Source organism: Elephas maximus, chromosome 15, assembly GCF_024166365.1.
Source record: "Elephas maximus indicus isolate mEleMax1 chromosome 15, mEleMax1 primary haplotype, whole genome shotgun sequence".
In the NCBI taxonomy this organism is placed as follows: Eukaryota; Metazoa; Chordata; class Mammalia; order Proboscidea; family Elephantidae; genus Elephas; species Elephas maximus.
Genome location: NC_064833.1, coordinates 56,415,515 through 56,441,765, shown reverse-complemented (window position 1 = coordinate 56,441,765; position 26,251 = coordinate 56,415,515). Strand labels below are relative to the sequence as shown.

Genomic DNA, 26,251 nt, shown 5'->3' with positions numbered 1-26,251 from the left:
TGGAAGAATTAGCCTAAGAAGAGATGTGTGGGTAGGATGGCCAGAGCTTGAGTACATGCTTAAAAATTTTCAGGAGACTAAAGCTCTGCAACATTAATAAAAATGATTAATAATTGCTAATGCTAAATGACAGGCACTATTTTTTTATGCTAGGTGCTTTACTTGTATTAACTTACTTAATTCTGATAACAAAACTATAAAAGAGGTATTACAAAAGAGGTATTATATCTGCATTTTGCTGGTTAGGAAATTGAAGTTTGAAGAAGTTAACTTGCCCAATATGAACAGGAAATGAGATATGAACCCAGATAGTCTGATGTCAGAATCAGTGTCTTGAACCACTATGCTGAGCAAAAGATATGCTTACTCCACCGTTTGATTTGAAAAACAACTTTATTAGAGTTAAAAAAAAAAAAAAGGGGGGGTGGTGGAGGGGAGGCAGGGGAGCTAGCCATCTCCTTCTTTCCAGTTCTAGGCAGGAGAGATTGGCCTGAAGCTTAAGATAGTGGTTCTGGGTGTCCAGTCCTGATTCTGCTGCTTCCCAGCATGAGAAGTTCTTGGGATGCTTGTTAAAAATACAGACTCTAAACATTCTTAAATGTCGGGTCTGAGAAATCCAGTTCTCTAGGGGCCAGTTCTACTCTGTCCTATAAGGTCGCTATGAGTCGGAATCGACTCGACGGCACTCGGTTTTTAGAGCTGGGGAAGGGGCCTAGGAATCAGCATTTTAAACAAGTACCCCAGGTGATTCTGATGACTACTGAAGTTCAAGAACCACTGAACAAAGGAATGAGCTCTACTTTTGCTTTTCCAACTTATTCACTAATCAGAAACAACTGTTCTGCTAGGCAGGGCAGTTAATGGGGAACAGAAGTGACCTATTAGGGGCTGATGAGGAATGATGAAAGAGTTACTCTTGGGAAAATGTTACCAGGTGGCTGTTGAAGAACATTCCCCTATTATAAGTTCTGGAATAGTTTCTGCTGGTCTCTTTGCTTTGTAGCCAAGTTTGGCTTTTAAATCTGAAATTAACTAATTCAGGAAGTAATTTTTAGAAGAAACGAATCCATTTTGAGAGTAATATTTATAATGGAGTAAGGGGGGAGAAAAGGAATATTACGTGATTGTGGAATTGGCGATTTAAATTTTTAAAAGAAGTGCAAGATCAGTGTACGTAGCTGAATCTCCTCCATCGCTTGTTCACGGGGACCAGTGAGATGATGCAAGAGCCTCAGTCATTGTGGAAAGGCTCTTTCCGCTCATGAAGAACGGGCAGGAAGAAGAAAGATTTTCAACAAGGGTAGGAATAAGGAGTTTCTAGTTGAGACCTTAATTAACCCCTCTCCCTAAACACACTAATTCATTTGATTGGTGACTTTTCTCCACCCGCTGGTCTCAGCTTAAATATTCCCTCCTCTTAGGTGCTGTGGTAGACAGAACAATGACCCAAAAATGCCCATGTCCTCATCCCTAGGGGCCTTTGAATATGTTTGTATACATGGCAAAGGGGAATTAAAATGGCTAACCAGCTGAATTTAAAATCAGGAGATTGTTCAGGATTATCCAGGAGGTCTTAAAAGTGGAAGAGGAAAGCAGAAGAGTGAGAGCCAGAGGGATGGCATCCTGAGAAGGACTCGCCCTGATGTTGCTAAAGGAAAGGGCCGCAGGCCAAGGAATGCAGGTGGCCTTTCAAACGAACCAAACCCAGTGCTGTTGAGTTGATTCCGACTCAGGGACCTCATAGGACAGAGTAGAACTGCCCCATAGCGTTTCCAAGGAACGTCTGGTGGATTCAAACTGCCGACCCTTTGGTTAGCAGCCGTGGCACTTGACCACTACGCCGCCAGGGTTTCCAGGTGGCCTTTAGAAGCTGGAAAAGGCAAGAAAATGGATTTTTCCCTAGAAGGAACACAGCCCTGCTAACACCTTGATTTTAGTCCCGTAGACCCATTTTGGACTTCTAAGCTGTAAAATAATAAATAGGTGTTGCTTTAAGCCACTCAACGTGTGGTAATTTGTTAAAGTGGCGATAGGAAACTCGTACAAATGCATTTCCTGACTCCTTAATCTAAAGTGGCTAAAGTAGGTTCCCCATTATTTTCCTTCTCAGCAGCCTGTTCTTTTCCTTATTACTTCATCTCACAATAGGGAATTCTTTGTTTCTTTATTTACTTGTATGCCAGTGTTCCCCTCTAGACCAAGTGCTCTGTGAGGCCAGGGACCGGTCTTTCTTGTGTGTTACCAGTGCGGACTCAAACAGCCTCGTTTTGGCACAAAAAATAATTGAGTGAATGGTTGGGATTAGGTTTGAGTCAGGTGAAGGGGCATTCCCAGCAAGGTAGAGCCAACAGGCCAGAGAAGTAGTTGGGTACATTTGTTGTTGTGTGCTGTCCAGTCAGTTCCTACTCATAGCAACTCACTAGGGTTTCCTAGGCTGTAAGCTTTATGGGAGCAGATCACCAGGCCTTTTCTCCTACCGAGTGGCTGGTGAGTTTGAACCCACAGTTTTTCCATTAGCAGCGAGGTGTGTAACTATTGTGCCACCAGGACTCCTTTGGGTACATTTAAGAAGCTGTAACTTATATGACTGTTGTATTAAGAGAATATTGTTGTAATCTAGGGAAGATCTCAAGCCTGAACTGGGGGAGTGGAAATGTAAAGAAGCGGAGAGATTCAGGTAATGTTACAGTGTAGAAGTGACAGAACTTGGCTGCTGAGTGCATAGATATAGAAGAAATTGCTGCCAAGTCTGTGGCTTGGTCAAGGGAAGTGGGTGTTGGTAATTTTCATTTAGAAGTTGTGAAAAGAGAAGATGGTGTTAGAGAAAAGAGAATTTCAGCCCAGGATATGTATGAAATGCCTGTAGGCCATCCCAGAGTAGATGTCTGGCAGTCTGCAGGAATTATGGGTCTGGAGCCCGAGAGAAACAGTGTTGATTTGGAAATGATTCGTTTATTAGTTGGTAGGGGAAGATTTAGAGTGAAAAGAGGAGCAAGAGCGGGTGGAACTTGGAGAAACACCAGTACTTCAGGAGCAGCAGAGGAAAAGGAGACTGAGAAGGCAGGTAAAGACTTAAGCATAACTGGAGCTCATGGTGACGTCTAGGCCAGGGAACAGTGTTTTAGGATGGAGGGAATAGACAACCAGTGTCAAGTGCTGCAGAGGATACAACAGGACTTGTACTGTCCACTGGATTTAGCAACAGAGGATATTAAAATAGTGTCTTCAGAAAATATTTTAGGCATTTAGACATTTTGAATTATTTCTGTTTTTTGATAATTTATACTAAAGAATTACCGGATCAAAGGATAGTAAACGTTTTTAAGGCCTTTGATGAATGTTGCCAAATGGTTTACAAAAGATGTTAGTGTATACTCCCGATAGGGGCACAGCAGAAGTACCACAGCATATTCGTTAAGTGCATGCCCTCTGAAGTTAAACTCTCTGGGTTCAAATCCTGACTTTACCAAGTACGGTGGCCTTGGGTGGGTTTACTGAGCCTCAGTTTTCTTATTTTCAAGAATGGGGACAATAATAGTACCTACCTCAAGGTTATTATAATAGGTGTTGTTAAAATGAATTTTTAACTTTTAAAACACTTAAACAGTGTCTAAATGATCTATCCAAGTGTCAGATAGCTAGATAAACTCAATATTTGATAGTCTCATTTCTTCATTTTCAGATATGAAAGGTGATGAATAACAGTATCTACTTTTTCAGTCAACTTTGTTGTTATTAGGTGCTATCGACTTGTTTCTGACTCACAGCAACCCTGTGTACAACAGAATGAAAACATTGCCCCATCCTGCCCAGCCCTGCACCATTCTCACAATCGTTATGCTTGAGCCCATTGCTGCAGCCACTAGTCAACTTTATAGACGTGTAATTTACGAACATGAAAAGGAACCCATTTTAAGTGGACAGTTCAGTGGGTGTGGACAAATATTTATACCTGTGTAACCACTTCCTCCCACAGACTGGGGTGTAGTGAGGGTAAGGAGTGCCCAAGGCCAGTCTCTAAATTGACCTCCTCCCCCCAATTTAAAGATGAATAGACGGTGATAGCAGTGCTGCGTCAGCAGAAATGCCTTACCCCGTGTTGTACCTACCTCAGTCAGGCCCCTTTGATATTTGTGGCCCCTGGGAATGTCATTCTGCACCTTGTCTGGCACCCCTTTGCACTTGTGCCCTGAGCGAGCAGCCCCCCTCCCCTGCCCCACCTCACAGTCAGCTGTGGAACATTTCCATCACCCCAGAGTTCCTTTTTTTTGGCTTCTTCCCAATCACCAGCCTCACCCCAGACCCCAGCTAACCATCACTCTGCTTTCTTTACATGGATTAGAATGATATTTCTAGAGTTTCATGCCGGTGAAATAGTGTGTACTCTTGTTTCTGGCTTCCTTCACTCAGCGTGATGTTTGTGAGACTCACCCATGTTTTGCGGGTCCGTAGTTTCTATGATTGAGTAGTGTTCTGTTTCATGGATGTGTAGTATACTCTGTGGGGTCGCCACGAGTCAGAATCGACTTGATGGCAAAGGGCTTGGTTTTGGTTATACTTTATCAGCTTCCAAATATTGGCTATTAGGAATACTGCTATGAACACCTATGTACAAGTTCTTGTGTGGACATGTATTTTTATCGTTTCAATTTTCATTCCTTTGTTAAATCAGTGAACGTTTGAAAACTTTTTCAAGATTATTTTTTTCCTTTTTTGTAGATTGTCTTTTTTAAATTTGTGGTCTTCGTGTTTTCTGACCCATCTGTATGAGCTCTTTGTACATTAGAGATTTTATCTCCGTTACATTTCTTAAGACTTTTTTCAGTTTATTTCTTTTTAACTTTTATATGGGTTTTAATTATTTTGATAGTCAAATCTGAATGTTTTTCTTTTTGTATTTTCTATAGATTTGACAGTTTCAGGTTTCCAGTAAAGGATGTATTTGACATTTTGTTGTGATTTTGTGTGTGTGTGTGTGTGTGTGTGTGTGCATGCATGAGAGAGAGCGAGAGACAGGCAGACAGACAATTCAGCAGTGTTGGGGTTTTAATCAGTTTTTAGGCATTTTGGAGCTTTGATGGCACAGTGGTTAAGAGCTTGGTGGCTGCTGACAAAAAGGTCGGCAGTTCAACTCCACCAGCCGCTCCTGCAAAACCCTATGGGGCAGTTCTACTCTGTGCCATAGGGTCAATGGCAGTGGGTTGGGGGTGTGTGTGTGGGGGGGGGTGTGTATGTGTGTGTGTGACACACACCCCAGTAGTTTTGAGGTTTTAATCAGTTTTCAGAGTAGGCTGTCGGTCACGGTTACAGAGGCAGCTGAAATGAAAGAAAAATTTGGGTTTAATTCAAGTCATGGTTTACATTCATCTGTAATTCCTTTGAGATCGTTACATTATTTTAAAATCCAGGTCTGACTAGTATATTCTACTTGAATATGATTAGTCCAGGTATCCTGAAACCATTGTCTGTTCCTTAGGTAATGACATTTTGACCATAGCCGTGTTTTCTGATTAGCTGAGGATTTACTTTTATTATATAACATTATTATAAAAAAAATTTTGCCGTTTTGGTTTGAACATTTTCTAAAATGCATTACATGTCTTTGTCTTTTTAAACTGAAAATACTGTCCAAGATTTGACTTTTTTAGTAACTCATGATAGTCATGATGAATATTGTTCTTTGTATTCTTTAGAAGAAACAGCCTTAACACTTTTCGAAGTACATTAGACTACTGCCATACTAAATGGCCCTGGCTCTCCATGCTTTGTGAGATTTTTTGTTCTTTTCATAATTTATTGCTTGTCCCTTGATTGCTGCCCAGGTGTCTCTCTAGTGTCCCAGCTGGTACTTCTGATTCTCCTGTGGTCCTTGAAATTAAATAGCCCCAACTGTTAAGAATCATATAAAAAGTAGGAGTAAATAGGTTCCAAATGGGGTGAACTGTTTGAACAGTAAAACATACCTTTTTATATCTACTTTTAATGTTCAGAAGCCTTTTTTCCTACTTGTGAGTGCTTGGTTGTGTTCTGAATTGTTGAAGTTAGTGAGTTATACAAGATAGATAAGGGTTGCTCTATTACGTTCCATGATACGCCTTTCAAAGAACAGTATTTTTTTATTACTTTAGGTAATTGGATATTAATAATAGTAGCTAGTACAAATGTAACACTTACCACGTAGCAGGCATTCTTCTAAGTATTTTAAATATATTAACTCATCTGATCCTCACAGTAATAGTTGTATTTAAATTATCTTACAGATGAGGAAATTAGAGTCTAAGCAGTTTGCTCAGCTAGTAAGTGGGGTCTCTCTAGAGCCCACGTTCCTAATTTGTATACCATATTGACAACAACAACACAAAGCCAAACCTGTTGTTGCCGAGTCCATTCTGCCTCGTGGTGACCCTATAGGACAGAGTAGAGCTGCCCCAAAGGGTTTCCAAGGAGCAGCTGGTGGATTTGAACTGCCGACCTTTTGGTTAGCAGCCTGAGCTCTTAACCACTGTACCACTACGGCTCCATATTGACAACAGAATGAGATAAAATGTGTGGATGCAAGTCCCAGTGATAGAATAGCAGATGCATATTTAATCTTCTTGCTCCTGTTTTAGAAAGTTAGTAGTTATGAAAAAAGAATTTCCAAAGCATGCAGTTGAGGACTCACACAGACACTCTGTAGAGCTTGCAATTTATAGATTCAAAGGTTCAACAGGCTTTCCCTAGTTAAATAGCTATTTTACCAAATATATTTTTTCTTCTGAGTGATTTGCATAAGACAGTAAAAATGTTTCTCTTTAAAAGCTTATGCAAAGTTTATTAAAAATAAAATCAGAAATTAAAAAATTCAAAACTTATGCTTTTCAGAAACATTATTTGAGTACAGTAGCAATTAGTTTGGGATAGTAAAACCATGAAGATATTTTTTGGAGGATCCTTCTTTGGCGCTGCATACCGATTGGGCGTTAAACCGCTGATTATGTGCTTAGTGCTGATTGTGGGGAGCTTCTTGTGTCCTTAAGTAAGTTATTTATTTTTTGATATTTAATTTGAAAGCACACAAGTGGCCTCCCAGAAGCTTTTTGCCCCCACCTTAGGTAATGTCTTTTTTCAGACCTTTTATAACACTTTGGAGTCCCCAGGTGATGCACAGGGTTAATCACAAATGTCATGTGTCTTGGATTGAACTGTATCCACCCCCCGCCCCCCCCCGCCCCCCCAGCAATGTGTGTCAACTTGCTTAGGCCCTGATTCTCAGTATTGTTTGGTTGTCCTCCGTTTTGTGATTGTAATTTTATGTTAAGGAGGATTAGGGTGGGATTGTAACACCCTTACCCAGGTCACATCCCTGATCCAGTGTAAAGGGAGTTTCCCTCGGGTGTGTCTGCACCACCTTTTATCTCAGGAGAGATAAGAAGGAGAGGGAAGGGAGCAGAGAGGGGGACCTCATACCACCAAGAAAGCAGTATTTTTGTTATTTATTGTTTTTCAGTAAATGACTAAGTGGAAACGAAGATCTTTTTGCTTCTTGAGACCAGTTATACAACTCAAATGAAACTTGCTATAGACCAGTGGTACTTGACTTGCTTTATCATGCAGTCATATAACTTGGGAACTTTTAGCTGTGCACCAAACTTGTTTAGTCTTTTAAAATAAGTCTTTTATATGACCCCATTTGAAAATGTTTTACCACATATTTATTTCACAAAGTTCTAATTTATGATAAATCCCACTTTGACTATTCATTAGTTTTCAGCCTCTGTTTCTATAGGGTCGCTATGAGTCCGAATTTAGGGCAATTGGTTTTTTCCTATAAAACAGGGATAATGATACCTTTACAAGGCTGTTGTGTTAGTTTAGATAACATCTACATAAGCTCCTATTACCCATTTATCCCATTACTGGTTTATAAAAGATATTCTTAACTGTGGGCTGAAATCAAACATTCTGTATTTTTTTTTAACAGTGTAGTTGCTTTGCAAGTGGAGAACCTGAAAGACAGGCTGTGTCCCATATCCTTCGGTGTTAGCCCTTTTGAATGCAACAGCATGCTCCGTCAGAAGCGCACCTGGACAAATGAGCTGCAACTAATCCTAACTCACAGCTACCGGATAATCTCTCTTCCTTTCCAGAGTTAACCCTGCATCTTAATTGACTCATTTTTTTAAGTGAGTGGGTGGGGCCAGATGAGTCCTAAAGCCGCTTTAGCACTTATGTGCCATCTTTGTCAGCTCCCCTGGTTTATTTGTCCTGCCCACCTCCTAAAAGTAGCGCAGGCTTTACTTTTGTTCAGACTGTAGACATCACTTTGTTCTACGTTGGTGAAAGGTCATAGTCTTAGAAGGCATTTGAAGAGGGGAGATCTATTTTTTTTCAGAGATTATGTTTTTGTTTTCCTGTAAGCTGACTTGAGTGGGGTACAATTAGATGCTCCTTTTATGGTTACATAGGTCAAATTGTGGTAGAGTAAAATGTAGCCTTTTTAAGTAAATTTGATGCATGCATGTGTACATTTATTTTACAGCTACAGTGGCACCTGTGGGATGAGGTTGGTGACTGACTTTACTCTCTGCTTACCCTTTGTCTATACCCAGACAATTCTCCATGGATGGAGAAAAATACACAGTGATGCTGTTGGGGTGGCGCAATGGTTAAGAGCTACAGCCACTAACCAAAAGGCCGACAGTTCAGATCTACCAGGCACTTCTTGGAAACCCTATGGGGCAGTTCTACTCTGTCTTTTAGAGTTGCTATGAGTTGGAATCAACATGATGGCAAGGGCTTTTTTTTTTCTCCTTAGATTGACAGGGAGGAGCCCTGGTGGTGCAGTGGTTAAACGCTTGGTTGTTAACTGAAAGGTTGGAGATTCGAACTCAGCAGCGCTTCGCTGGAGAAAGATGTGGCAGTCTGCTTCTGTAAAGATTTACAGCCTTGGAAACCATATGGGGCAATTCTGTCCTGTCTGATAGGGTTGCTCTGAGTCAGAATTGACTCGATGGCAGCGGATTTGGTTTGTTTTAGGCTTAAACAGGACCAGTAGTGCCGTCCAGTCATCCTTCTGCACTGCCTGTTGTCTCACTTTCCTAGATGAGCATTCACACTTTCTCTTCTAGAACCATTAGCAACCCTCCTCCTTTCACTGAGAAAATAAAAAAGCAAGAGGAAACTTTTACCGTTTCCCTAATCTACTAACGTACCTGCCTCTGCACCCAGGACTCTGCAGACTTCAATTATTTATATGCCCTGCTAGTATCTAAGGCTAGCCATTGTGCTCTGAGTCTTACCCACTGCCCAGTCCCTTATTTCAACCTGTATTTGATGATAAGTCTACTAGTAGCCAACATTTAAGTATTTCCTATGCAACAGACATTGTGCTGAGTAAGATTATCCAGTTTAATCCCCACAATACCCCTATTCAGTATATGTTGTTATTCCATTTTCCAAAAAGGAAATGAGGCTTAATGAGCTCAAGAGACTAGCTGAAGACGGGAAGTGGCAGAGCTGGGATTGGATCTGTGTGCCTGACTCCAGAACCTAACTTCTTAAGAATGATGCAGTGCAGCCACGAAAATAAAAGCCTTCTGGAGATCCTTGTTACGTGGTATCTGTACATATTGGTCATTTATGTTTAGATACTGTTTAAGGAGCCCTGGTGGCGCAGTGGTTAAACACTCACCTGCTAACCGAAACGTCAGTAGTTCCAACTCACCATCCACTTTTGGGGAGAAAGACTTCTGGGGAGAAAGACGTGTAGTCTGCTTCTGTAAAGATTACAGTCTTTGAAACCCTATGGGGCAGTTCTGCTCTTGTTGCTATGTGTTAGAATCCACTCCACGGCAGTGGGTTACTGTTTAAAAGTATTTAAGAAATAATGTTTTGTTTTGGAAATGAGGGGTTAATTTGGTGATTGTTAAAACAGTAATAAGTATAAACAATATACTTTTTCTTTTTAAAATTTAAGATGGCAGTCAAATTGTGGCTCTGCCCAGTGACCTAGGAGAGCCCTTGTAGTCCTGTTCACATAAACATGTTCTCATACCAAAACCAGTGAGCCGTTGCTATGGTTGTAAAAGCTTTTGTGTGTGAGTGCATAGATACGGGTAACACAGAGCAGCGGCTTGGAGTGCCCTGGGCTCCATCTCAGGAGGGCCTCTTCTGAGGAAAGTGAGAGATGAATCCTCAACTTGAGTTTGTTACAGTTAACTTTGCAGTAGACTTCGTATCACATGGGGTCGCCATGAGTTGGAATCGATTCAGCAGCAACTGTCAACAACAACGTTATGGGCACTTAGTGCGTCACTTGGGGCCTTTCCAACCTTGTTTTCAGGATCCCATCACTTGTGTGTGTGTGTGTGCATGTGTACGCAGCTGATTTTTTTTGGTTGCACAGTTTTGATTTTTAAATCCTGGCCCTCTCTACTGTGGTGTTAGTTTCACACTCAAGAACAGAAACGCAATGAAGGTAGAGAAAGCATCCCTAGTCCTACTCTTAATTTTCTGGTTCTTCAGAAGAGACAGTGCCAAGTCAGAGTTAGGGACTCAAAAGAGCCTCCCTTTCTGGCTCTTCTTCTCTCTGCCAGATTATACTTACTCTGTTGGCCCCCTGTTTGAGGCCTGAATTCCCTTACTGAAGAAAACCTGAGTGATTGAAAAATAGTCATCTTTTCTTTTTTTTTTTTTGGTAGGACAGAAAATTTATTGATAGAACCGGCCTTCACTTAAGGTTCCAAATGCCTGTGAACTGAGCAGCAGCTGTCTGTTGCACTTGGTCCCAGAGGAAGGGAGGTCCAGATTGCAAACAATATGCTGTGCTAGCTTTTAGTAGGTTTTTGTTTTTGTCAGGTGCCATGGAGTCACTTCCGACTTAGCAACCTGATGTAAAACGGAAAGAAACATTACCCAGTCCTGCGCCATCCTCAGAATCATTGCTGTACTTGAGCCCATTGTTGAAGCCACTGTGTCAGTCCATCTTGTTGAGGATCTTCCTCTTTTGCTGACCCTCTACTTTACCAGGCATGATGTCCTTCTCCAGGGAACGGCCCCTCCTGATAACACGTCCAAAGTACATGAGACGAAGTCTCGCCACCCTTGCTTCTAAGGAGCGTTCTTGCTATACTTCTTCCAAGATAGAGTTAATCATTCTTCTGGCAGCCCATGGTATATTCAGTATTCTTTGCCAACACCATAATTCATAGTTATCAAATCTTTGGTCTTCTTTATTCATTGTCCAGTTTTTGCATGCATATGAGGTGATTGAAAATACCATGGCGTGGGTCAGGTGCACCTTAGTCCTCAAAGTGGCATCTTTGCTGTTTAACGCTTTAAAGTGGTCTTTTGCAGCAGATTTGTCCAATGCAATATGTCGTTTGATTTCCTGACTGCTACTTCTTCCATGGGTGTTGATTGTGGATCCAAGTAAAATGAAGTCCTTGACCACTTCAATCTTTTTTCCATTTATCATGATGTTGCTTATTGGTCCACTTGTGAGGATTTTGTGTGTTTTATATTGAGGTGTAATCCATACTGAAGGCTGTAGTCTTTGATCTTCAGTAAGTACTCAAGTCCTCTTCACTTTCAGCAAGCAAGGTTGTGTCATCTGCATATCACAGATTATTAATGAGCCTTCCACCAATCCTGATGCCACATTCTTATTCATGTAGTCCAGCTTCTCTGATTATTTGCTTAGCATACAGATTGAATAACTATGGTGAAAGGATACAGCCCTGACGCACACCTTTGCTGACTTTAAATCACACAGTATCCCCCTATTCTGTTCCAACGACTGCCTCTTGGTCTTTATACAGGTTCCTTATTAGCACAGTTTAGTGTTCTGGAATTCCCATTCTTCTCAGTGTTATGCGTAATTTATCATGATCCACACAGTTGAATGACTTTGCATAGGCAATAAACACAGGTAAATATCTTTCTGGTATTCTCTGCTTTCAGCCAAGATCCATCTGACATCAGCAGTGATATCCCTTATTCCACGTTCTCTTCTGAATTTGGCTTAAACTTCTGGCAGTTTCTTGTCGATGTACTGCTGTAACTGCTTTTGGATGATCTTTAGCAGAATTTTACTTGCGTGTGATATTAATGATACTGTTTAACTATTTTCACATTCTGTTGGGTCACCTTTCTTTGGAATGGGCAGAAATAGGAATCTTTTACAGTCCGTTGGCCAAGTAGCTGTCTTCCAGATTTCTTGACATAGACAGATGAGCACCTCCAGTGCTGCATAAGTTTGTTGAAACATCTTAGTTGATATTTCATCAGTTCCTGGGGCCTTGTTTTTCATCATTCCCTTCAGTGCAGCTTGGATTTCTTCCTTCAGTGCTATTGGTTCTTGATTGTATGTAACCTCCTGAAATGATTGAACATCGACGAATTCTTTTTGGTATAGTGTCTCTGTGTATTCCTTCCATCTTCTTTTGACCCTTTGTGTGTTCATCAGTATTTTCCCCATTGTTGTTGTTGTTGGGTGTCATCCAGTCAGTTCTGACTCATAGTGACCCTATGTACAACATAATGAAACACTGCCTGGTCCCGTGTCATCCTCACAATTGTTGTTATGCTTGACCCCATTGTTGCAGCCACTGTGTCAGTCCATCTTGTTGAGGGCCATCCTCTTTTTCACTGACCCTCTACTTTACCAAGCATGAGGTCCTTCTTCAGGGACTGATCCCTCCTGATAACATGTCCAGAGTATGTGAGACATAGTCTCACCATCCTTGTTTCTAAGGAGCATTCTGGCTGTATTTCTTTCAAGAGAGATTTGTTTGTTCTTTTGGCAGTCCATGGTATATTCAGTATTCTTCACCAACACCGCAATTCAAAGGTGTCAATTCTTCAGCCTTCCTTATTCATCTTCCTGCTTTCGCATGTATATGAGGCCATTGAAAACACCATGGCTTGGGTCAGGCACACCTCAATCTTTTGGTACATTGACTCTCCGTATTCCTTCCATCTTTTTTTGATGGTTCTTGTGTCATTCAGTATTTTCCCTGTAGATCCTTGAATATTGCAATTTGAGGCTTGAGTTTTTTCTTCAGTGCTTTCAGCTTGAGAAATGCCGAGCACGTTCTTCCCTTTTGGTTTCCTACCTCTACGACTTTGTGCATATCGTTATAATACTTGTTCTTCTCCAGCCCTCCTTTGAAATCTTCTGTTCACCCCTTTTACTTCATTTCTTCCCATTCGCTTTAGCTACTTGATGTTCAAGAGCAAGTTTCAGAATCTCTTCTAACATCCATTTTGGTCTTTCCTTTTCTTCCGGCCTTTTTAATGACCTCTTGCTTTCTTGATGTCATTCCATAACTCTTCAGTCATTAGTGCTGAATGCGTCAAATCTTTTCTTGAGATGGTCTGTAAATTCAGGTGGGGTATACTCGAGGTTGTATTTTGGCTCTTGTGGTCCTGCTGTAGTTTTCTTCATCTTCAAATGAATGTGAGCCATTGATGGTCTGTTCCACAGTTAGCCCTGGCCTTCTTTTAACTGATAATATTGAGCTTCTCCATCATCTCTTTCCACAGATATAGTCTGTTTGATTTCTGTGTATTCCATCTGGCAAGGTCCACATGTATAGTCGCCCATTTATGTTGTTTAAAAAGGTATTTGCAATGAAGAAGTTGTTGGTCTTACAAAATTCTATCATGTGATCTACGGTGTCATTTCTTTCACCAAGGCCATATTGCCTGTGAAGTGAGCAGCAGCTGTCTGTTGCAGTTGCTTGCTCCCAGAGGAAGAGAGGTCCAGATGGCAAACAATATGCTGTGCTGGGTTTTAATAGTAGCTTCTATTTTTATAGAATCTAGGAAGTTGTGATGCTCTGGGGGAGCTGGTAACCAAATATGAAGCTCAATTCTGTTCATTAATTCAGGTAATGTGCTGAAAATTGATCTTCTTATCACTATGTTAATAGGGTCATAAATGTGTTTTTCCGTTACTTTTTTTACCATGAGTTTTAAAAAGTGTTCCCCATTTGAGGTAGACTTTTGTCAAATCCACTCTGAAAAAAACCTATAGGGTAACTTCTTTGAGGTTCTTTTTGTTCTGTTGAGGAACAAATTTCAGAAATTTGAGTAGGAATTCATCAGAAAAACACAACATTCCTGAATTCATTCATAGTATGATAGCATGTAATGTTTTTGTTGATCTCATCTAATGTGAGTGAAACTACCCAGTTTTATATAGTATTTGCTTAGCCTTACAACCTTGTCCTATAGATTTTGATTTTTTGTTGATTTTATACTTTGTTTTGGGATTGTGTGATTCGTTCCCTGGGTTTCATTTTAGGTAAAAAAAATGTAGTGTATTGCAAGGCATTGAAAGTGTGTGTATAATTCAGAATTCCCCCCAAGTATCTGGACTTACTACCAAAAAAATTAGTGAGGTATGATTTTTTTAAGTTTCAGAAAATAATTAAGGTTGTCTTTAAAATAAGATGGGAAGTGACAGGAGTAGACCATTAGCAACTCCTCCTCAGGATTTTCCAGTATTCTCATTGTGTTCTTTTACTTTTGAAGGCTTTGTGTCATGACCTCTTCAATTTTTTTTTCCATTCCATTGTCTACTGGGCTTATAAACGGAATAATTTCTTTGGTATTTGCAATGTTTGGGAGACGCTTTGAACATACCCAGCTATTGTTCCCAAGCAACTGACTGGGTTAAATTTGGGATTAGGATTGGACTGTCATGCTGTGAACTTAATGATCAAACTCTTTTGACTTTAAATTACAAATTGTCCTTTATTTCATTGTTCTCTTAAAAACAGGCTGCAGATACTTTGGCTGTGAGGCAAAAAAGAAGAATTTATGATATCACCAATGTCTTGGAAGGAATTGACCTGATTGAAAAAAAGTCGAAAAATAGTATCCAATGGAAGTAAGTTACAAACCAGCGCCCTTTTTAAAAACTCTTATTTTTCTTCTCAGTGCTCTGTAAAATCTGGCCTTGCTAACATTCCTTAATCCTCTGTTTCTCTCCTTTGCCCTAGTCTGACCAGGCCTCTCGCTTTTCTCTGGACTCATCTCTGAGCCTCAGTATATTTCATCTCTGTTTGGAGATGTTTCCTTGGTCTTCTCTGCTGTTTTATACCCTTAAAACTCAAATCTTAACTTTTCCCCTTAAGCTATTCCTATAGCACCCACTGCTTACTGCTTTATATTATTAATCCCTTTCTGCCTAAGTCTTTATCTCCCCAACTAGTATAAACTCCTTGAGAACAGGAACTATGTCTTATACACAGTAATTGATTATAATCATTATAGTTGATTGTAATGCAGGTTGTCATTTGTTAACTATTGCATGGTTGTGTGTTTGACTGTGACAGAAGAACAAATAATAATTCTCTTCTTCAAATTTCGCCCCTTTGATGGTACTTTTTTTTTAAGCCCAAATTCCAACTAAACATTAAAAGGTTATAATTTACCAATATCTTAGCCTACATCATGAGAATGCCAAGTGTGACAATTTTGCTTTGATGGCCTCTTGGCATCTCAGTCACCAGCCTGAACTTCCAGATGACAGAAATCACGCTAGACCATGTTGAGAATTTTTATAATTTGGTTGTTCTTGTCAGTAAATTTTCTAAGCAAATAATGTTTAGAGGTATGGTGTTTGTTTTCTAATGATTTTAGTACGTATTTTTAGAAGAGTGTATAGAGATTTTTGTCTTGAATATATTACTAAGTCAGTTATTATTACAACAAAAATTAAGTTATGGTAACCTGGGTCTGACACTAGGGTTATTAATCCGTATATATTTTTAAGAGGTGTAGGTGCCGGCTGCAATACAAAAGAAGTCATAGGTAGGCTAAGGTGCCTTAAAGCTGAAATTGAAGATCTGGAACTGAAGGAAAGAGAACTTGATCAGCAGAAGTTGTGGCTGCAGCAGAGCATCAAAAACGTGATGGATGACTCCATTAATAATAGATATCCTTTCTAAATAAGTTATACATACAGTTATAAAATACACATTTATAGTGGACAGTCTTACAGTTTGAAGGTCAATTGCTTTATTCTAATGTTTTTAGAGTTAAGTTTTTAAAGTAAATATAACATTTAAGGTTTATAATATTCTTCTAAAAATTTATATTAGTATTAAAAATGTTTACCATTTTGAAAGGTTTAAACATAGAAGAAAGCATTCTTTGATGGTTATGAAGGTGGGGAGGGAGGGAAAGGGGGTATTCACTAACTAGATAGTAGATAGGAGTTAGGTGAAAGGAAGGGCAACACAAAATACAGGGGAAGTTAGCACAACTGGACTAAACTAAAAGCTAAGAAGTTTCCTGAATACAGCCAAACACTTTGAGGGACAGAGTAGCAGGGGTGGGGGTCTGGGGACCATGGTTTCAGGGGATATCTAGGTTAATTGGCATAACAAAGTTTATTAAGAAAATTCTGCACATTTTGGTGAGTGGCGCCTGGGGTCTTAAAAGCTAATGAGTAACCATCTAAGATACATCAGTTGGTCCCAACCCACCTGGAGCAAAGGAGAATGAAGAACACCAAAGACACAAGGAAAATATGAGTCCAAGAGACAGAAAGGGCCACATAAACAAAGACTCCCATCAGCCTGAGACCAGAAGAACTAGTTGGTGCCCTGTTACCACCAGTGACCGTGCTGACAGAGAACACAACAGAGGCCCTGATGGAGCAGGAGAAAAGGGGCGCAGAACTCAAATTCTAATAAAAACACCTGACTTAATGGTCTGATTGAGACTGGAGGGGCCTCAGAAGACATGGCCCCCGGACTCTCTGTTAGCCCAGGAGTATTTCTTACAAATCATTTTCTTCTCTTTAGATACTTGTACATTAATTCTCTTGATTTGTGAACGTATCAGCATTGTAATGGAAGCTTTTAACTTCATTTTATCTTGTAGCATCTTGAATTTTTGACTAAGTATATATAACTTATTTTTGATGTTGTCTTAGATTCAGTGAACAAGTCCATGATCTCACTTCTTATTTCTTTTCTATGGATCAGAGCTCCTTAGCAGTTTGATAACAATGAGGGCTTTCAAGCTGTGTTCTTTGGCACCCCAAAGTTCAAGAACATTGAACTAGATGATCTTAGACTTTGCTGCATTACTTTCCAAGATTCTGGCCACTCCCAATTCTCCAAACTATGACCCAAGAAGATTCTCAGTGTGGGGGCGTATGAGGTTGACTTCCACTCCTACAGTAGCCTTCCTTTCCCCACCCGTACCCCTTCTCTGAGAAGCCTCCATGAGGAATGTTTCCTATTTGCCATTTCTTTTCTGTGGTTCTTAGATGCTATGAAAATGAGAAGCTGCTTTTTCTCAAAGCGAAGTATGGGCACTCATTTTATGGACCCTTATGATAGCCTTTGCCTTTTTAGACTAAAGAGTTCTGTTCTTTTTCATCTGACCATGTGTGGTAGCCCTTTCATGCATTTTGTTATTTTGGCCTTAAGATTTATCATCTTAATTTAAATGCCTAGACTTTGATATAAATGTTGTTCCTTAACTTTTTATGAATACATTTTCCTATGTAACTTATGAAGACATCTGTAATTGCTTTAATGGTAAGTACTCTCAGTAAAGTTTTTCTTACATTCTTCCTCTGAACAACCTATTTAATTTAACATAGACTGACTCAGCATTCCCCACCAACTCACACTAAGTCATTATTTTCAGTAGCTGTGGACCTTTATATTACTGTGCAGTGTTGTGTGTAGATAGGCTGCTTTCGTTTCTGTTTTCATGACAATAACTGCTTTTCACAGCTCTAATATTTGCCTCCATTGGTAGGTACAAAATGTGTGTGTCCTGGGGGGAAGCTAAACCCATTGCCCTTGAGTAGACTCTGGCTCATAGCAACCCTATAGGACAGAGTAAAACTGCCCCATATGGTTTCCAAGGCTGTAATCTTTACAGAAGCAGACTGCCACATCTTTTCTTCTGTGGAGTGGCTGGTGGGTTCAAACTGCCAACCTTTTGGTTAGCAGCTGACCACTGCACCACCATAACTCCTTGGGGGGAAGCTTGTTGTTGTTCTGTGCCATCAAGTCGATTCTGACTCACAGCGACCCTATAGGACAGAGTAGAACTGCACCATAGGGTTTCCAGGTAGTGGCTGGTGGATTCGCACTGGCGACCTTTTGGTTAGCAGCCTGAGCTCTTAATCACTAAGCTAGGGGAAGCTAAATCAGAGAGGGATTTATCCATAGTCCCAAAGTCAAACAGTAACAGAACTTGAGCTAGAACATGGCTCTCATCAGCCGCTGTTCCATCAACTATACGCAGCAAGTGTGTGGTCACAAATAGAACCCAAAGAGTTAGGTGAACCCATTTTATAGCTTAGAAAATTATTCCTAATTCTGTTCCCTCCCCTGCCCCCATCCTTTCACCTTGAAATGACAATAGAATGTATTGATGACTGAGAGAGGGGACTTGAATTATTCCTGTAATCATAACACAGTAAAATGAAAATTAGCGTATACATTTATATCTAATTATACCGGTACTATTAAAGGGACAGCCTTGTGTATTACACGCATACAAAAAATTCTGTCAAGTGCCTTTTCAAGTGGAATCTGACTTTCCCTCTAAGATGATGTTGAAAATATGTGAGGCCTTATTGCTCTGCTTTGCCTTATTACCTGACCTTTCTGAGAATGTCTCGGGAAAGTTTTGTTAATCTGCAACTCAGTGGACTATCGTAGAATTTTGCTTCAGAAATAAGTATAGGGTCGCTATGAGTTGGAATCGACTTGACGGCACTGGGTTTGGTTTAGTTTTGGTTAGTCTATAGGGTCGCTATGAGTTGGAATCAACTTGAAGGCAACAGGTTTGGTTTTTTGGTTTATACCAAGTCTCTATTATCCCTAGTCATTAAGTAGTTCAAATGTTTCAAGTATACAGTGTTATTTATTAAAATAAAAATTTTAAGAATCTCATACTTAACCAGACTGATGCTATCTAAATAATTTGAGGTGACTTTGTTAATGAGAATAATAAAGCCAGTACTGAGGTTAAGAGCTCAGCTGCTAACTGAAAGGTCAGTAGTTCAAACCCACCAGCCGCTCTGTGGGATAAAAGACCTGGCATTCTGTAAAGATTTATAGACTAGGAAACCCCTGTCCTGTAGGGTTGCTATGAGTCTGAATTGACTTGATGGCACACAATAACAACAATACTAAGAACTATTAATACATGTATTATTTAATCCTCTGAACAAATCTATGCAGTAGGTTACCGTGGCCCCCCCGCCACACCTCCAGTTTACTAAAGCCCAGGGTCACCTAGCTAGTAGCCTGGGATTCAAAACCAAGCCTCCTGGCTCCAGAGCCCACAATCTAACCACTGTATTTCATGATCAATAGTATTTTCTAAAATTTTCAGTTTGAACTTTTTTTTTTTTAACTAGGTGATACACTTTTGGCCATTCAAGCACCTTCTGGTACACAGCTGGAGGTACCTATTCCAGAAATGGTATGTAGGGTACTTTTGTATAAGTGGGAAAAGTGGATCTACTGTCTCAGAAGGGACAATTTTTTTTTTCCTTCTGAAATGAGCTAGTTGTGTGTAAATACGTCCAAGTTTTTGCTTTCAAGTTATTAATCTGAAAGTGCCGATATCTGAATTTGGATTTTTCAGTATTTGGTAAAATTACAGGGGAAGTGACTGAATCATTTAACACTGATTATAAAGTTTTTAAAAATTTTTGAGCTAGAAGTTGTCAAGGTGAGTGATGATGTGGTTAATAAACGTGAAAAATCTGTTAAATGACCACGTTTTAACTGATATAAAAATCCTGACTGAGGAGAGGAAAAGGTTTAATATAAGTACCAACACACTAGATTACTTTAAATTGGATCTCTTAAAAAACATTTGCTGGCCTTTTCAGTCAAAAACATTTATTGACTGTATGCTTTGTGTAAGTTTTATGATTTGTGTTTTTGAATTCAAATTTTCTAAAATAAACTGAAATTAAAATTCTAACAGACCAAAGAATATTATCTTTTCCCTCTCCCTCAGCTATTCTAGGAGTTTGGGTTTTTGGGTTTAGGCATTTATATTACTGGATTCTGAAGCCTCAGGGTATAAACTACTCTTTTGAAATGGAGGAACTTTTTATTTACATATCTGTAGGGGAAAAAATCAATTGTATTTCTGTTTGCTGAAAGGAAATAAAGAGTTCTAACTTGTGGTGAAACAGTTGTTGATTAGGTCAGCTTGTTGCCATAATCACACCCATGGGAGCCAACTCCAGGGGATGGAGTCTAGTCAGAGGAGAATGCTTGGAGCATTGCTGAGCACTGGCATGTATAATTACACACTAAAAATGGGTGGTTGCCAGAATTCTACAGTTGAGAATTTTTGATGATCTGCATTTGAGAAAAGCCTGCTTTTTAGAGGCAAGTATTTTAGAGCTCTCAAAATCCTCTCCTGTCCTTGGTCTCTACTCTATGTTTTGTTGTATGAATTTAGTTAGCTTGGAGTAACTTTGCATGTCTTATTTTTAACATAATACAAAATTTCAAGGTAGCAAGAAATGTTAATATATATTCATTTGTTTATATCCAATAACTTCAAAGGGCCAGAATGGACAAAAGAAATACCAGATCAATCTAAAGAGTCATTCAGGACCTATCCACGTGCTGCTTATAAATAAAGAGTCCAGCTCCTCTAAGCCTGTGGTGTTTCCTGTTCCCCCACCTGATGACCTCACACAACCCTCCTCTCAGCCGGCAACTCCTGTGACCCCGCAGAAACCCAACACGGCAACTCATAATCTGCCTGAGCAACATGTCTCTGAAAGAAGCCAGAATCTTCAGCAGATAGCAGCTACAGACCTATCTTCAGGTGGGTTTAGAACATTTGTTCTAAAAATTAAGAAGGAAGGAGGATATGAATACATTATACAAGCTGGTGATTGAATTTCTGAATTTGTCAGTTGTGACATTATTATTCCCAGTATATAATATAGGAAGCAAAATAGTAAGCTTCATTTAATCAGCAAGTATTAATTTAGGGTCTCCTCTGCATAAAAAAAAAAAAAAATTTTTTTTTTCTGCATCCAGCACTGGGGTAAGTATAAAGGAAAATTTAAAAGCAGACCCTGTCCTAAATTATATTACTGCAGATTTGTTTCATGAGCAGAACATACATATAGGGACAATTATATACAATTCATAGAAATATATAATCAGATACAGTATAGTGTGGTTAAGATTGTGTCTAGAATTATGACTGTAGAGCAGGGAAAATATCCTGTCATCATGGGGTAAGTATGATACATCCTTTCACCATACTTATTCAGTCTGTATGCTGAGCAAATAATCTGAGAAACTAGACTATATGAAGAAGAATGCAGCATTGGGATTGGAGGAAGACTCATTAACCTGTGATATGCATATAGCACAACCTTACTTGTGGAAAAGGAAGAAGACTTGAAGGTACTGACTGATGAAGATCAAAGACCACAGCCTTCAGTATGGATTGCACCTCAACATAAAGAAAACAAAAATCCTCACAACTGGACCAATAACAACATCATGATAAATGGAGAAAAGATAAGTTGTCGAGAATTTCATTTTACTTGGATCCACAATCAATGCCCATGGAAGCAAGTCAGGAATTAAATGACACATTGCGTTGGGCAAATTTGCTGTAAAAGACTTTTTTAAAGTGTTAAAAAAGCAAAGAGATCACTTTGAGGACTAAGGTGTGCCTGACCCAAGCCGTGGTATTTTCAATCGCCTTGTATACACGTGAACGCTGGACAATGAGTAAGGAAAACTGAAGAAGAATTGACGCCTTGAATTGTGGTGTTGGTGAAGAATACTGAATATACCGTGGACTGCCAGAAGGACGAACAACTGTCTTAGAGGAAGTACAGCCAGAACACTCCTTAGAAACAAGGATGGGGAGACTTCATCTCATGTACTCTGGGCATATCATCAGGAGGGACCAGCCCCTGGAGAAGGCCATCGTGGTTGGTAGAGAGTCAGTGGAAAAGAGGAAGACCCTCAACAAGATGGATTGACACAGTAGTTCCAGCGGTGGGCTCAAGCATAACAATTGTGAGGATGGTGCAGGATTGGGCAGTGTTTCCTTCTGTTGTACATAGGGTCTCTGTGAGTCGGAGCTGACTCCACAGCACCTGACAACAAGATTTGTCTTGGCCCAATAAGCAGATGAGATGCCTTGACAGAGACGGCTCAGTCGTTCAAGGCATCACCTGGGGCATGCCTCTCACACTGTTGGGTATCATCTGATTGGGTAGTCTTACCCTAGTGCTTATCTCATGGCACTATAAGAAAGGTGCCCGAGAGCAAATGGTGCCATACTTCAGAGTTCCTTCAGAGAAATGATGATTAATGGGAGAAAAAGTCCTCAACATGAACTTTCCTCCCTAATTAACCCAAAGGGGAAAAATCTAAATCCTTGAAGAACTTTGGGTCTATATTCCTTACTTTCTTCAGCAATACTTGTATTCAGGCATAGTAGTAAGTACTGTCTATCGTCCCTGTAGTTGATGGAGTTTTTCTATACTTTGCTTCTTTCTTATATATATACAGGTATCTTGAAAACTCTTATATAGAATTTTTAACTTCTGTAATTGGCAAACTGGGGAGCCTGACCTATAACTGAAAGATAACTTGAATTTACAACCGAGAACTAAGAACAAGAAATTAGTGATGTGCGGTGTTGCAATCCAATGTTATAGGGGATTGTAAATGCCTACATCAATTGGGTGGAGGATGGCAATGTCCCATAGTCATTTCAGGCAAGGGAAAAATGAGTTGATACACTTCGATACCCTTTAGTGAAAATATCCTAAACTATTTGTTGCCTCAGTTTTCCAATCAGTATATTTAAGATGTTTTTTCTCTTTTCTCTAACTTCTATGGAAAAGTATTTATTTCATAATCTAAGGTATTGGGAAGAGGATCCCAACAACAACAAAAAAAGGAGCACAGCTTTATAGTAATGCCTTTAAGGGTAACTATTCAGTATCTTGAAGGGGTTGATCTACACAGTGGACTGTCAGTTAAGTATCACTGAACATGGTGTATCTCCAGTGCTGTCCAGAACCACTGAGCCCATACTACTGTATCTGAGCTCTGCTGATTCTCATCAGTCACCTTAGCTCCTGAACACCCTTAACATTGATTTTTGAATTAAGTTGCTCTTGTTATCAATTGATAGTACCTTTATTACCGAATAACTGACTTGCTATTTGGTATAAACTTGGAGAACTCAGGATTTCTTCCGGCTTAGTTATAAAACTAGGAAATTCATGATTATACTTTGTTGTTAATTTTTTTCTTACATCAATTTGGAACATTCTATGAAAAAAAATTATCCAGTATAAATATTTTCTTTCCACAAAGTTCTGGTATTTTAACTTTGCACTGTCAACAAGCTGCTGATTTGACTGCCTATGTTTAAATATAACTGTCTCTATAAACAGAAAATTAACAAAACTTGTTTATTTCTGTTTCCAGCAGGATCTATCAGTGGAGATATCATTGATGAATTAATGTCTTCTGATGGTAAGTAGTTTAAAAAGTTCTTTTTATATATACACAAAAAAGAAATTATAAAATATATGACTTAAAAAATGAGGAACCTGTGTTTTCTAACTGCGTAATTTACCTCGATGATTCAGGAAAAATTTCCCTTAATAGTACTTGAAGTAAATCATAGTCATTCTTTAGAATTTAATTTTCTTTGCCTGTATTTTAAGGGAAAGCAGTCCCTAAGGGGATACTTGTCACCTTCATTGCATAAAGTCTAAACTGTTGGCACACTGATCCTTTTCACTCCTGAAGAACCTGGCTCAAGAAGAAAATAACATGCTTACATTAACAAATTTGAAAACCCAGCTTTGTCATTACAGGAACAACACCTAGAGGTTGAACAATGAAATGCCCAAACTTGAGAAAGCGGGAATAAGCATTTCAAAATGTCTTCCTGAGCTTTAAGTAGCTTTTCTAGGAGGCAGTGTTGAGAGTATTTGAATGGTATCAAGTACTATCCAAATAGAAAGCCTTGTGATTTAATTTTATTTTTGTTCAGTTAGCTACAGAGGTGCTCTGAAAATAAAATACCTTTATGTAGTTTGGATTAAAGCATTCTGCCATTAAGTACAATGTTGTCCTCCAGCCCTGAAGCAGGCAGTCTAAGAGCAAGTTTTGTGCAGTGAGCCAGTCAGCACAAACACTGCCTTACCCCTGTGCCTTTCCTTCATGTTACCTGCCTGGCTCCTCTTGTGATTAGAATTCATAGTCCGTGGTATACTCTTAAAGGTGGCCACTCACAAGCCACTGCCTGTCATCTTACCACTTCTAGTTATTCAGACCCTAGCTCTTCTCTAAGCAGTGATGCAAGAGTATGGAAAAAGTATTGTGTCCAGAGGAGGCCCCACCCCAGCTGAAGTCTGAGCCAGTTTAAGGCTCCTCTCATGCAAAATGCCTGTTGTCCTGACTGATAGGTTGTTCTAAAAATGATGAGGAGGAATAAATATGAAAACTATAGCCTATTTTAAAATGTAGTCATCTGGAATTACACATTTTTCAGTTTTTTCATAAATCATGGGTCATGTCACATTCCAAATTAGGATCTCGAAGAATACCCAGCCAGACTCAAAACAAAGCATGATATAAACTACCATGGTAGAAAAGAAAGAAGCCCTGTTCTGGTGCTTATTTTCACCAGCAGTAACCTCTCTAGGATATGCCAGTTCTTTAGTAGCTCCACAAGATATATCACCAAAATTACTATCTGCCTTTTCTGTTGATCTCTTGGGGCAGGAAAGCAAGCTGCTTGGGATACAGCCAGCTGTGTGCTGGTAAATGTTTAACAGCTGGTTCTTTGGTGGGGAAAATCCCTGATTTGTAGTAGTTTGCCTATTTCCTTAGCATAAATACGCCCACTTGGCCGATTTCAGGCTACTTACGTGAAGCCACTAGACTATTGCTAACATTAGCCATGTCATCATCTCATCTGAAAGAAATTTTAAAAAGTCAATTAGCTACAGTATGACAATTAGTTCAGAAATCACCATTTCACCTTTCTATAAACTCCTGGATTCAGAGTTCTGATTTACTAATAAATATAGTAGAGACCTAGGAAATGATAGCTGTAAAGTCAGCAAACAGTACAATAACCGCTTAGGAATTAAACATTCACGTAGAAGCAGAGGATATCAGATTTATTATTAATTTAGGTCTGTTTCATACTTCTGTTTTCAAAGTAGCAGCTTATTTAGCAAAGAAAATACTTTGACCAGTGTATTTGAATTGTACATTTTAGTGACAATAAAAATTGTAACCCCTATCTCTTAAGCTAATACCTACACAAACCCAAACCCACTGCTGTGGAGTTGACTGGAACTCACAGCAACCCTATATAGGACAGAGTAGAACTGCCCCAAGGGGCAGTTTCCAAGGGGTGCCTGGTGGATTTGAACTGTCAACCTTTTCATTAGTAGCCGTAGCTCTTAACTAGTATGCCACCAGGATTTCTGATACCTGTAATGAACATAAATTGTTTTTACACTAAACCACAAGTCATTTGATCATTACTTTCCCTATTATATGGAGCCCTGGTGGCAGAGTGGTTAAGAGCTCAGCTGCTAACCAAAAATGCTGGCAGTTTGAATCCACCAGCGGCTCCTTGGAAACCCTATGTGGCAGTTTGACTCTGTCCTATAGGGTCGCTATGAGTCGGAACTGACTCAACGGCAATGGGTTTGGTTTTTGTTTTTTCCTATTATGTAGTGCTAAAAATTCACATATATCATAGGAAACATAATTTAATTTGCATTGGTAGTATTTCAGATACTTTATGTTGAACATTACCCATATGTTGAAACCATTTTTACCGTTTTTCTTTGCTTGCAGTTTTCCCTCTCTTACGGCTGTCTCCTACACCGGCAGATGACTACAACTTTAATTTAGATGATAATGAAGGAGTCTGTGATCTGTTTGATGTCCAGATACTAAATTATTAGATTCCATGGAAACTTGGGACTGTTATCTACCTCTAACTGTGTAACATTTTAGACTTCTCAATAACCTAAGTATTTAAAATAATGAATGTAACACCTTTTTAGTTCACTGATTCTGAAGTGTTCTTCCCTAATACTTTTCTTTTTTACTTCACAAAACATCACCATAAAACAAAGGGCTGATTGCTTCAGGGGAAAGAGTGATTTAGTGCCATCCCCCTATCCCCTGATAATTTCTGGGACTTCAACTATTTTTTCCCCCCAATT

At 39.5% G+C, this 26,251-nt stretch overlaps 1 protein-coding gene across 2 annotated transcripts in view; it reads left to right on the top strand.

Moving 5' to 3' along the window:
* E2F5 (E2F transcription factor 5) overlaps nt 1–25,987 on the top strand; it is a 30,439-nt gene extending 4,452 nt beyond the window's left edge. Inside the window, exons 2-8 of one of the 2 annotated variants that reach the window (XM_049853992.1) lie at nt 14,769–14,878; nt 15,767–15,930; nt 17,505–17,546; nt 19,391–19,455; nt 20,562–20,829; nt 23,481–23,525; nt 25,878–25,987. In XM_049853992.1, coding sequence (XP_049709949.1) covers nt 14,769–14,878; nt 15,767–15,930; nt 17,505–17,546; nt 19,391–19,455; nt 20,562–20,829; nt 23,481–23,525; nt 25,878–25,987 — 804 coding nt within the window. Of the gene's footprint in view, nt 1–14,768; nt 14,879–15,766; nt 15,931–17,504; nt 17,547–19,390; nt 19,456–20,561; nt 20,830–23,477; nt 23,526–25,877 lie in introns of both variants that reach the window. The other variant, XM_049853991.1, reaches the window with a different exon arrangement.
* Nucleotides 25,988–26,251: the final 264 nt, after the last annotated feature.